This window comes from Tamandua tetradactyla, chromosome 2 (assembly GCF_023851605.1).
Source record: "Tamandua tetradactyla isolate mTamTet1 chromosome 2, mTamTet1.pri, whole genome shotgun sequence".
NCBI lineage: Eukaryota > Metazoa > Chordata > Mammalia > Pilosa > Myrmecophagidae > Tamandua > Tamandua tetradactyla.
This window is the reverse complement of record NC_135328.1, coordinates 100,800,384-100,813,058: the sequence shown is the minus strand read 5'-3', so window position 1 is coordinate 100,813,058 and position 12,675 is coordinate 100,800,384. Positions and strand designations below refer to the sequence as shown.

The 12,675-nt window shown below is 43.8% G+C and overlaps 1 protein-coding gene across 3 annotated transcripts in view; it reads left to right on the top strand.

The window, feature by feature from the left end:
• The window catches only part of TRPM3 (transient receptor potential cation channel subfamily M member 3), a 288,107-nt gene that overhangs the window by 209,775 nt on the left and 65,657 nt on the right, over nt 1-12,675 (top strand). For all 3 annotated transcript variants that reach the window (XM_077148418.1, XM_077148417.1, XM_077148416.1), the window contains 2 exons: nt 1,324-1,491; nt 7,130-7,270. In XM_077148418.1, the coding sequence (XP_077004533.1) occupies nt 1,324-1,491; nt 7,130-7,270 (309 nt within the window). The remainder of the gene's footprint in view (nt 1-1,323; nt 1,492-7,129; nt 7,271-12,675) is intronic.

The window sequence follows — 12,675 nt, the reverse complement described above, 5'->3', positions numbered from 1 at the left end:
TCTGAGCGTCTCTGAGGCAGCCAAAAGAAAGGCCGCAGGAGCCCGCCCCTAAGGACCCCCCGCCCTGACCGACCCCCAGTCCCAATTAAGGAACCCCTCTTGGCCCGGAGCCACAGCAGAGTTCCGTGAAGAGGACCATTGGCTGTTCTGCAGCCTCACTGCTGGCGGCTCAGCCTGGCCCCAGGCAGGGAGGCAAGCCCTGCTCTCAGCAACCAGGACAGATTGTGATGTCCCTTAAGGCTGCCAACCCGCCCCGGGCCCCCTCGCGGGCCTGCCAGGCACCCTCATCCAGGGCCATCGCTCTCCCTTTGCCCTTCGCTGCTCTCAGGTCCCCATGGGCATCCCTGCCTGCGGTCCCTACCTCATTACTTGAGGGTCATTTTAACTGACCCTCCCGGACCTCTCGGACCTCTCACCTTGGACTGTTTATTCAGGAAGGTTCATTTTCAGAAGTTTTGCACAAAAAAATCATTTTAGACCTGAGAGAAGGGCTGGGAAGACTTAGGGAGCACGAAACGGACGTCAGTATTAATCAGAAATGAGCTTGATTCCCAGACAATGGAGAAGGAGATTTCCCTGTCGTGATAAAGAAAAGTCTACATATTTATTATTACGCATTGGGGTTTGAGCACGTCGTTTTTATATAAGAGAAACACAGCGCTGGCCCCTCCTGGGGCAATTGTGGGGGGGGGGGGCTGCAGATTCTCATAATGACTACAGAGCCCTTTGGACAGTGTGTGTGTTTCTGCCATGTAGTAGAACATGCTGTGGGAATGCTCTAAAATGCATAACGTGCTTTCCTAAATACCCTTTCCCAAGGTCAGTTTAGGACAGCATTTTTTATACAGATAGCCTGATGACACGTAATCAATTCCACTTGACATATTAGCAAATAAATGCCAGTGGATGTACACGTGAATTGATTTCACAAAGTCAAGTGCCAGCTAATGGTTAAATAGGAAGCTGAATTCTTTCCCACTTTTGCCTTGGGTAGGGTATCTCTTTTTCCTCAGTTTCCCCTATGCAAAGTGGGCATTAACTGGGTAAAATGCATTTGTTTCTCCAAAGTACAGACTGAGCTACTGTGCCTGTTTTCTGGCTGGGCAGAAGTGACCCTCTGAGATTTATTTATTTAATTATTCTGATGTCCAAATCCCCTCACGGAGCCACACGCAATGCCCATGCACACACACACACACACATGCACACACACGTGCACACACACACACAAACCCCAGAAACTAGGCCCTCTGAGTCTAAGCAACCTCCCTAATTTTAATCCTTTAAATGTGATTATTATTATTATCATTATTATTACTTTAGGTAATTCTGGGAATTCTACTTCCTCCTTCAATTCTCAGCTTGGAGTTCAAGAACAAAGACGACATGCCCTATATGTCTCAGGCCCAGGAAATCCATCTCCAAGAGAAGGAGCCAGAAGAACCAGAGAAGCCCACAAAGGAAAAAGATGAAGAAGACATGGAACTGACAGTAAGAAAAAACTAGGCAGTCAGTCTCCCTGGCAGCATCTCCTAACCCCCTTGTCCTCTCTATATGGCTTAAGGTCCAGGACCTCTTGAGTTCAGAGGTCAGTCTCCCACCTGGTTTAAAACACCAGGGGGTGCTTTCATTTAAGTATAAGACCAGGGTACTAGTAAAGTCTCCTTTCCATGTACAAAGGACAGGAATTGAGGGACTAAGTCTATGTGAGATCCTTCAGCCAGGCTCAGTGGTGCAAGACAAATCAAGGAAATTCAAAAGCCAGCCTCCACAAATTTTCCAAACAGGCAAAGCTTCATAAATAACTGGGTGATATGACAGCCTTAGCACACATGGAGAAGGAAAGGGAATCCATGGTTGGGAGCAGCCGGCTTCACTCAGCTGGAACTCTTCTGCTGATGAGGCGCTATGCCTTTCTCTGTCTTTGGGGTCAGGCTCACAAATGCAGGACTAATTGAATTTTGAGGTTTGTATGGAAATTTTTTATTAGCTTTTCCTGGTGTAATTATAGAGCAGGGGTGCTTTGTTCTGCCAGGGGAATGGGGCAGCTGGGCACGGGACAGCCTCCTGCAACCCTGGCTGAGCAGCGTGACTGCCATTGGATTATACCCAAAGGCTAAAAATATCACATGGCTGTTAAAGGGACCAACAGGGCTTCATAGCTTTGGAGACAGCAGGCAACTCCATAAAGACTTCCTTGATATTCCCCCCCCTCTCTCACCACCCTGACCGATGATTATTGCTGTAATGACCCAGAACAAGCCCTAGAGGGAGAAAACAAAAAGTGACTTTGCTCAGGTGTTAAAAGACTTTTGCATCATTATCCTAGCGGGACCACCCTGTGAATTGTTTTTCCTCGGACAAGCAATATTTCCTTGCAGTAGGCCCTTCCTGGAGATCTGTTTACAGGCATACTCCCAGCCCTGAGAGAGCAGGGCATATGCAACGGACCACTCTTTTAATGAATCATTCACAGTTTCTGACCCAGTGGGTCCTTATGAAAAACCAACACCCACTTTGTTTCAGGCTCCTTATAAAAATCTGTGGAGGAGTCTGCCTGCCTCTGTGATAGGATCAGATGACTGTCTTCCCTAAAGCTCTTACCATAAATGCCATCAAGGATAGGAAATAATATTTTAAGCATTAGCAGAAGCATTGTAGTTGTGACACTGAATCTTCATTGAATACTTCCACATAGGGGTAATGAGTGTGGGGTCTGGAGCTTCAATCTTGCCCCATCACCTGCTTGCTGTGGACTTTGGATGCAGTTTCTTAACCTCTAACCAGGGTTTAACATTGCCTAGCTCGTAGGTAATTGTGCAGTTTAACAACTGTCCACATTAGGGGCTCCCAAGTCGAATAGGCCAAGTTCTTGATCTTGAAGCTTGCTCTTGTGATGCTTGTTTATGTAGCAGAGAAGCTTAGCCTACCTATAGGCATGCCTAAGAGTTACTTTCAGAGGACCTCTTTTGTTGCTTAAATGTGGCCTCTCTCTCTCTGAGCCCAACTCTGCAAGTAAAATCATTATCCTCCCCCGCTACATGGAGCATGACATTCAGGGATGTGAGTCTTCCTTGAAATATGGGACATGACTCCCAGGGATGAGCCTGGCCCTGGCACCAAGGGATCAACAATGCCTTCCTTACCAGAGGGGGGAAAAAGTATAACAAATAACGTATAAGTGGCTGAGAGAGTTCAGATAGAGCTGAGAGTCTACTCTAGATGCTACTCTAATGCAAGCTTCATATAGATATTGCTACTATCATGGTTTGCCAAACCCCAACCAAAATCATTCCTGACAACCCTAAAGAACACCTAGGGCTTTATCTGAGATTCTACAAAGGTTCCATGCACTACGATTACTTCTCAGAAACCTACAACCTCAAGATGGATTCCTAGGCCAGATAAGTCCTGAAACGTAGTGGGTCCAGCCTCTTCAGTACCTCAACTAGTTCCATCCTCCATCCCACATTATTGTCAGCCCTTCCCCACGTGAAAAAGTTAAAATGGGCTTAGCCCAAATAGCCCTAAAGATTGGGAGAAAGATGAAAGGAAAAGGTGGAGTTATAACAGAGAAGATAGGATTTTACAAATTAGTATGACTGCTGAATCATTATATTGGTATTTCTTTGTCTCCACTGTCTTGGAGCAGGTAGAAGGAAAAACCTGAAATTGTGGAATTATAACTCATATCAAACTCTGAAATCTGTCCTACAACCAATTGTGGTTGTGCTTTGTAATTTATTGCTTTTTGTATATATTTATTTTTCACAATTAAAAACGTGTCCATGTTAATTACTTAGACTGGTCCCTGGCACACTATAAGGCTTGAAAAATGTTTACTAACATTGTGATGAGTGCCAAGTGCTTTGCTTGCACTTATTCATGGAATCCTCACAATAATTCCATGAAGTAGCTACTGCTATCATGCCCTTTTTATAGATGAGGAAGCTGTCTCTCAGGGAGTTTAAATTGCACCAGGGCACCCAGCTCATTAGTTGCAAAACCAGGATTAGAATCCAAGCATGCAGGCTCCACTGACCACGCTCCTAGCCAGTAGGCTAGGACTGAAAGAATTTCTTGTTAGTCTCAAATGTAGGCAATGAGCTTGTTTTGTGTACCATGTAGCAAGAGAATCCAAAAATGATGAATGGGCTACCTGTGTCAAGTGTGATGTGTCCTTGACAGCAGCATGCATCTGGGAAGGCAGCCAGAGCTGGGTCCCCCTCTTCTATGATTGGGTGTCAAGAAAGAAAGTAAAGAGGGCAGCTCCCTTCTCCTGCTCACTCTAGAGCTTTGACAATCTGATCCTTCAAGAAAGCACAATGAAAGATAAATCTGCAGATTGAGCAAAGCATGTTCACTGGAGAATAATCCCTACTGCTGTTGACTGAGAAAACACCAAGATGGTGTTATTGCCTGAGTTTATTCTCAGGAAGGAGAGGAAGGATGGGACTTATAGGCTGACAGGCTCAGGGGTGGACAGCAGTTGTCTTTAAGGCGGAGCCTCCTTTGACTCTGATGGCAGGCTCTGTCACTGGTCAACGCTGGTCCCCATGTTCACCTTGGACAGGATTGGAGAGTGTCCTCTGCTCCTTTCATAGGATTGATATGTGACCTTGTGCTGAACCAGTGTATCCTCTCTTGAATTAGAACACTTCCCCTCAGCCCTTCAAAAACTACATACAAAATATCAACCTCAGTTTTCTTCATCTTAGTATCCTTTAGGAGCTTGCTCCACCTCAAAGGAGCTTTCCTAGCCAGCAAAGCGTCTCAAATCCATAATGTGCAGTTTTGTCTGTATTTGTCCCTGTTAAATTCTGCTTTAAAAAATGTCAAAGGGAATGTTTGACTAAAGGAAAAAGAAATCAACGAACTCAGCAAGTTAAGCTGTTTAGACTGAAATTAATGAAATGTCTAAAAGACTTTCCTTATGCCCACAGAAGACAAGGCTTTTCCAAATGCAGTCACTTTGGAATATATCTGGATAATGAAGGCAAAGCATTTTGTAGATTTTTTCGTTTTCATTTTGCCTGCCTTGCCAGATCAGAGTCTCCACCTTGAACATTGCTTAAGAAAACGCCAACCTGTTCATAGAGCCAGGGCATTGAATAGCTCTGTTAGGAGAGCCTCCAAGCTCAGGTGTTTACCCCGAGACACCACACTCAAAGATGCTGATAACCCTCCATGCCGCCTTTACTCCCATTTCATTGTGCCCCCAAAGGGCATTGTATTAAGCCTGTAAATGATCAGAAAAGCAATATCATTGTGTTATATAAATGACAGCTATCACATTAGCTCAGAGTTTCTTGAGGCCCATGATCAATGTTTGTGGATCTGTTGCTGTCTCGTGTGTTACCAGCCATCATGAAGATGTACTCAGCACAGAACAAAACAAATGCATTTATCAGCCCCAGTATGGAATCGTACCTATTTATTTACTGAAGGTACTTTAGTAGCCAGAGGGTCCATGAAGGAAAAGGAAGTTACCTTCCCCAGAAATCCTGCTGGTCATGGGTAAATTAGTTATGATTGTTACATATTTGAGTAAAGTAGATATTTGAGACAATAATCCAAGTAGTTGAAATAGTTGGATATTTTACGTAAAGCTTGTTTGAATCCAGACTTATCTGACAGTTGTCTCCGCTCTCAACTTTAAGACCAACAAATTTGATCTCTGCTTAGATCTCTTGACTCTGAACTCACATTCTGTGACTTTTCTTGTCCCAAATCCTGATCGGTCATGGAGGAGTTAGTTACAAGGTTGTGCCTACTTCTTAAACTTAACAAAAAAAAATCTCATTTTCTAAAAGTCCATTTTCCAAACTTCTGTGGAACTAACCTTTTCTTATAACAATTTTGAGAAATTAAAGCCTAGGAATTATACTCTTATAGACTCCTAATAACATACTTTTATTTTTTCTGGTGAGAGATCCCAACTCATCTCAGAGAATATCTCAGTTTTCTTTAAAGACTAGCTAATATTTACTGAACACTTAAGTGCCAGATACCAATTGATTTGTAGAGTCCCCACCCCACCCCCCACCCCCAGTCCCACCTGCTTGACTCTCCTATGCAGAGGAAGGCAGTTTATCTGGAAGTTACAGTGAAACTCATACCAGCAGAAATTCAGATTTTATGGGGTTTGAAATCAGGAAACGAAGGCATGTGCCTAAGAGTTGGGGAGATGTCCTAACCTAAGCTCCAGGTTCCTCCGATGACTTAACTCTTGAGTAGTTGCAACCTTTGGATCATTGAGGGATCAGTGGTCCAATTTACCTCTAACTTAAGAATCATTAGCATATGGCGTGGCCAGAATTTGAACCCAGATCTACCTGTCTCACTACCTGTATGTGCTGTGTTTATTTCTTAGGGCTGCCGTGGCAAAGTACCACACACTTGGTGGCTTAAACAATAGAAATGTATTGTCTCACGGTCCTGGAGGCTAGAAGTCTGAAATCAAGTTGTCATAAGGGCCATGCTGTCTCTGAAGGCATTAGGGAAGGAAGCCTTCTTTGCCTCTTAGCTTTTGGTGGTAGCCAGCAATCTTAAGCATTCCATGGCTTGTAACTCCAGTCTCTTTGTCTCCCTTCTTCCTTTCTTCTAAAGAGACCAGCCATATTGTATTAATGACCCGCTCTACTCCAGTATGACCTCATCTTAACTAATTACATTTGCAACACTATTCCCGAATCTCAGATCACATTCTGAGGTATGAGGGGTTAGAACTTCAACCTATCTGTCTGGGGACACGATTTAGCCCTTAAACATGGGAAGAGGGTAGGGAGGGAAAATAGATTTCTAAAGCCTTGTCTTCCCAGGCTCCACTCTGTCTCCCTTTCTGAACTCTAGGGATCTTTTATCACCCACAACGTCCAGAGGTCCCAAGATGGAAGAGAAGAGAATCATCAAGAAATATACCCAAAGCCTTCTGTATATATATTATATAGGGATTATAAGTATAATGCAAATGTCTATTTAGGGAAGGCACAACATCTAGATCCCTGCAGGGCTTTGGGAAAACCTGTAAGGTTCTCTGAGCATCCTTTCCTCATCTGTCAAGTGAGCAAATTGAACTACATGCTCTCCAGACCCCAGCCATGATGGTTTTAATTCTCTCCCACCGTAGGCAATGTTGGGACGAAACAATGGGGAATCCTCAAGGAAGAAGGACGAAGAGGAAGTTCAGAGCAGGCATCGATTAATCCCTCTGGGCAGAAAAATCTATGAGTTCTACAATGCACCTATCGTGAAGTTCTGGTTCTACACCGTAAGCATATTTCCCTTTCTTCTTCCTAAAGAACAGCCACAAGGAGCCAATGTCCATCTCTCCAACACCTGGGCCGCTTTCTCTGCAAGTCATAATATAAGTAACGTGCATGTAGGAAGGAAAGCTGTATGGCCTTACTTTTCCAATAGCTTTGTAAGATTTGTGGGGTTTGTGAGGCAGCTTCCCTAGGTTACGTTTCTCTTCCTCATGGAAAATAAAGGAAATGGTAAAAGTGAGAAGTAACAGAAATAGAGGTAAAAAGGAGAATGAGTCTAGACTAGCAGGAAAATAAATGTGCTTTTCAAAAATTTCCCGGTTCAGGGTGGGCAAATTCTAGAGCAGTGTTGCCCATTTTAGATGGAGTCGTGAGGATGGGGGGACGTTTGGTGGGGAAGGGCTGAGAAGAGGTTTAGAAGTTACACCCCCAGATGCCACCCAGCGTGTGTGTAACAGCTCCCAATAGGTCATGTCACCAAACAGCTTCCTTGCTCTGCCACACCTAAGTGATATAAAAGCTGAAGCAGCAAAAACTACTCAGAGCAACCTATAATCGTGGCAAATTTTATTCGCTGTGCACACCCTGCGCACTTTTCTGTCTGCACAACCGCGGCTGGTCTCTGAAGTAGCCTCCTGACGTGGCAGAAATGGCTTGACTGTTGACTTTCTACTTCTGCTTTTCAGTGATATTTTAAGCTTGAGGTGAGCTTTGGCCCAGGTCATCTCATTCTCTCCAGCCACAGGGGAGCTATGCCTAATGAAGGATAATGTGAGTCTGTATTTTGACCCTTTTTCACTACCAGCAATGCAGATGTCAACTTGAGTCAGTAACAGGATAATCTGTGTCGGATGCCAGTTGGCTCCCGTGACCAGGTGGGGTGCTTTCTGGGTGGCCCAGCCTGCTGTCCCTTGAACGCTGGCTTGGAAGCAGGCTGCTCAGCCTCAGCACCACTGACACTGTAGCACGGGGCTGCCCTGTGCACCGCAGGTTGTTCTGCGCCCTCCCTGCCTCCTCTCACCAGGTGCCAGCACCCTTCCCCACCCCCGGGGGTGGCAACCAAAAAATATCTCCAGACATTGCCAGATGCCCCCTATAGGGTAAAATTGCCCCCAGTTGGAAACCACTGCTTTAAAGTGTGACCTCGAACGAAGAAGGAAGGTTATCAAAATATAAATATTAGGATTTTTTTTAGCAAACTAAAACTTCAAATTTATTGAAGCCCAATGTTACAAAAATAAAAAATTCTTCCCTGGAAAAATAATGAAGGCCTGCAAAGATCATTGCTGCTTACGTATTTTATACAGATGCATTTTTTTTTCCACCTTGCAGAAAAAAGCTTAGTGCTTAAAAGCATGGGCTTTGGAGTCAGACTGCCGGGGTTGGAATCCCAGCAGTGCCTCTTACATTGTGTGGCCTCAAGCAAGGTACTTGACCACTCTGTCCAGCACGGGGTCTATCTGTAAGATGGGAATAATAATAGTATCTGCTTTTCAGGAGTTAGTGAAGGCTAAAAAAAAATTTTTTTTAGTATGTCAAAAGGGCGCATGGGTAGTGTTCAGTGGTAGAATTCTCACCTGCCATGCAGGAGATCTGGGTTCACTCGCCAGCCCAGGCACTCAAAAAAAAAAAAAAAAATCCAACAAATGGTCTGTAATAATGGGATATTCACATGGAAAAGAATGAAATGAGACCCCTACCACACAGCATACAAAAAAAAATTTCAAACCCGTAGAACGGTGCCTGGCACTTACGTAAGCACATGTAGATGTGACTATTATTATGCTCAGGTTGTTCGTGTTACAAATAATATATCATTGGGGATTTTTCATCCACCCACTTAACAGTAGTAATAATTATTGAGCCCCTATGTTTGAAACGCTGTTCTAGGTGCTTCCTATATCTTCTCCTTAATCCTAACAACAGCTTTATCAAGGGAATGTTTTTTATATCCAGAGGTCTCCTACCTCATACATCGCAGCCTAAGAAGAAGGCAAACCACAGCCTGCAGGCCAAATCCAACCCACTTGTTTTTATGGCCTGCAAGCTAAGAATAGTTCTTACATTTTGTGTGTTTGTTCGCTGTATGGTGGGGTCACATTTCGTTATTTTTCCACGTGGGTATCCCGTTCTTGCAGCACCGTTTGTTGAATTTTTGTTTATTTGTTTGTTTGTTTTGCTTGTGTGTTTGTTTTTTGGGAAGTGCGTGGCCGAGGAATGGAACCTGGTCTCCCACATGGCAAGCAAGAATTCTACCACTGAGCTACCCTGGCCCCAAGTTCTTACATTTTTAAAGGGTTAAAATAAAATCAAACGAATAATGTGACATGTGAAAATTATATGAAAATTCAAATTTTAATGTCCAGAAATTACATTTTATCAGAACACAGCCAGACTTCTTCATTTACCTGAGTTCTGGCTGCTTTTATGCTATGATTAATAGAGTAGATTAGTTGCAATAGAAACCACCTGGCCCACAACATATTCCATATTTACTAGCTGACTGTTTACAGAACAGAAAATTTGCAGACCTCTGATCTATAGCATTAAAAAAAAAATTTTTTTTTAAATAGTAGAACTAATAGTATCACCTTCACAAATGGAGTACTCTCTCTTCTTTAGCCTTCCAAGGTATCTCCCTCTACCCACCCACCCCCCACCTTGATCTGGGCTCATCAATTTCATTTTCTTTCAGCTGAGATTTTAGAGCAATTAGTGAGTCAAGAATAGAAGGGATGCTTTTGAGCACTAGAGCCCTGGCCAGTGTTTTCAACCTGGCTCACATTGGAATCACCTGGAGAGCTTTTTAAAAACACTGACAACTGGGTTTCCCCACCCAGAAATTCTGGTAATTCATTAGTTTTTTGCAGAATCTGGATCTTTTCAAGTTCCCAGGGGATTGTAATGAGCAGCCAAACTTGAGAACCACCGCCTTAGAGAGAGTGCCCTGAGTAAAATGTTTAGACCAGTATTTCCAAATGTCCTTGATGGTAAAGGGATTTGTTAGAATTACAAAGTTCCCATCAATTCTCTAGGGAGGAGCCTGAGTTGGCTGTGGGTTTCCCCAAGCTTACCTGGTGTATCTAATGATCAGGGAAGCTTGGGACAGGCTGCCTTCTATCATTTGCCACAGGTTGTGAAGTTGCCTCTTTGAGGGGTGGGGCAGGGGGTGTCCAGCTCCTTTCCGCGCAGCTGACATGGGTAACTACCCCCATCCCTCAGGCTGGCCCCACAGTGGTGTTCGGTCATACTCACTCGATGGTTTTCAGAAATCCATATTTATATATTGACAAAGACCAGGTCTCAAGGAAGTAAATGGCGATGAAGTGTGTGCCAGTCTTTTAAAGCTTACAGAATGTGTGTGTGTGTGTGTTTGTGTACATACATACATGCAATTAAACCTGGCATATGAGAATAATCTGTGGTAAGGACCCAAGAATGTTGGTGAGTTCTAGGATAGATTGCCTCCAAGATAACAGCCAGCCCTCTGTTGTGCCATTGAAACATGTTCAAGGCCCTATTTCCAGAAGTCTGTATTTTGGGAGTTGTCCCAAAATATTATATTATAGCTTGAGTATTGAACGAAAAGTTCTTTGGAGATTAACTGTGATTTAAAGAATGGACAGGATCTAAAAAGGATGATAGTGGAGGAAGCATGAACAAGGATGCTGAGGGCAATTTTAAAAAGACAAAAAAACAAAAAGGAGAACTATGAATAGTTAACAGGGCATCAAAGGAAAGCAAGGATTGAGGTAAGAAAAGACAGAGTAGCAGAAGCATCTTGAAAAAGAAAAAATGTATATGATAATAATAACCCCCACACATCCTGCCTCTACACTGTCAGTGTAAATATATATACACTGTTATATATTTCCTAACTCCCCACCCTTGCCTCATGCCTTATTCCTTCCAATAGCCCTATAAGGTGAATAATAGTCGTCTCCATTTTACAAAACAGAGACGCAGGCGGTTTAAGAGAATTATCAAAAAATGATGTAGCCTGAAAGTACCTGAGCTCAGATTTAGATCCAGGTTTCACTGACTTCTGCATCTACATTCTACCGCCCAAAACACTGCCCCAGTCTAGACCCCTATTCAGAGAACTAAGCCACTTAAGTACAAAAACGCTAGAGGTTCTGGAAGGATTGTGTGTGAGACAAGAGAAGATAATGCTTTGGAATGTTTTGCAATGAATTGTATAAAATGACAAAACCAGGGCAATAAACAGGATGTATTTCATCCAGGAACAGCGGAATTTAATCCTACAAAGAGAAGGAAGGAAGCAGCCAGGAAGAAAGAAGGTTTCAACAAGCCAGAAGGAGGTTGAGTGCATATATAGTTTAGAGTTTTAACCTTTGAAGTCCTTTCTCTGAGTTTAGTAAAATGCAGTAGTCACAAGATAACAGAGTGGATGCAAGTGTATTATAATTGTGTCCTACACAAGTTCAAGTAGAGTAAAAGCTTGCCTTGTGAGATTCTCACGATTTGCTAATGATCCCAAAAGTGGGAGGGGCAGAAATGGAGGCACGGATTGGAATGACTGCCCCCGAGGGGGTGGGTGTTCAAAAGCAGGTATCAGATGTGACATCTGAGTCCGAGGGAGTGAGCTCGGTGACCCTCCAGCTTGCACACGCATGCTCTCGCCGAGCTCTGACATATTTTTACTCTTACTCTTTAATAGATGAAGAAGCTACATGCCACTGTGGTATCCTGCAAATGTGTCAACCTACTCAGGGTTCAGGAAATACCTTTACTCATATTAAGAATCTATTCATTCATTAAAAAAAAAGAGACAACAGTCACATTAGTAGAAGCAGTATTTCTTTAGCTCTGTTGGGCCACCAGTGGTCACCCTGTAAGTTCCTCTCTGTCAGGCTGCACCTTTCTCCATTTTTTCAAGCTACCTCCACAGCTCAGAAGTCAACCCATTCTTCCAGAACCCTCCAGGCCTCAGTCCTTCTGCCCACGCTGTGTCCTGTCCCCGCTAGGCTGGCTCCAAAGCGCACGACAATTGGAATAAACTCACTGTCAGTTCCCACTCACGGCCCCAGGCCTCTGAGAGCACCCACTAGGCCTTCTCACCTGAGACAGCGCCCAGAGATGCTTTAGCTGACATGCCGTTTCCCTTGGGGTGCATTTTTTTCTCCCAAGTTGCCTCAGCCCCTTGTGCAAGAGCCTTGCCAGTCCTCCTACACTCCAGTTGGGGAGACATAACTGCACCCTCCAGTGACAGTCACCAAACCTGAAGCCTGAGGAGAGTTGCGGAATTTTCAGCAATTCAGTCACCAATATCAGGATGTAACCTCAAGGTGCCAGGGCCTCTTGAGGACTAAAGTCAAATCCAATCCACAAAGGGTCACACGTGCCCATTCTTCTCTATAAATTGTTTTGCTTTCTCTTATTTTGTTTT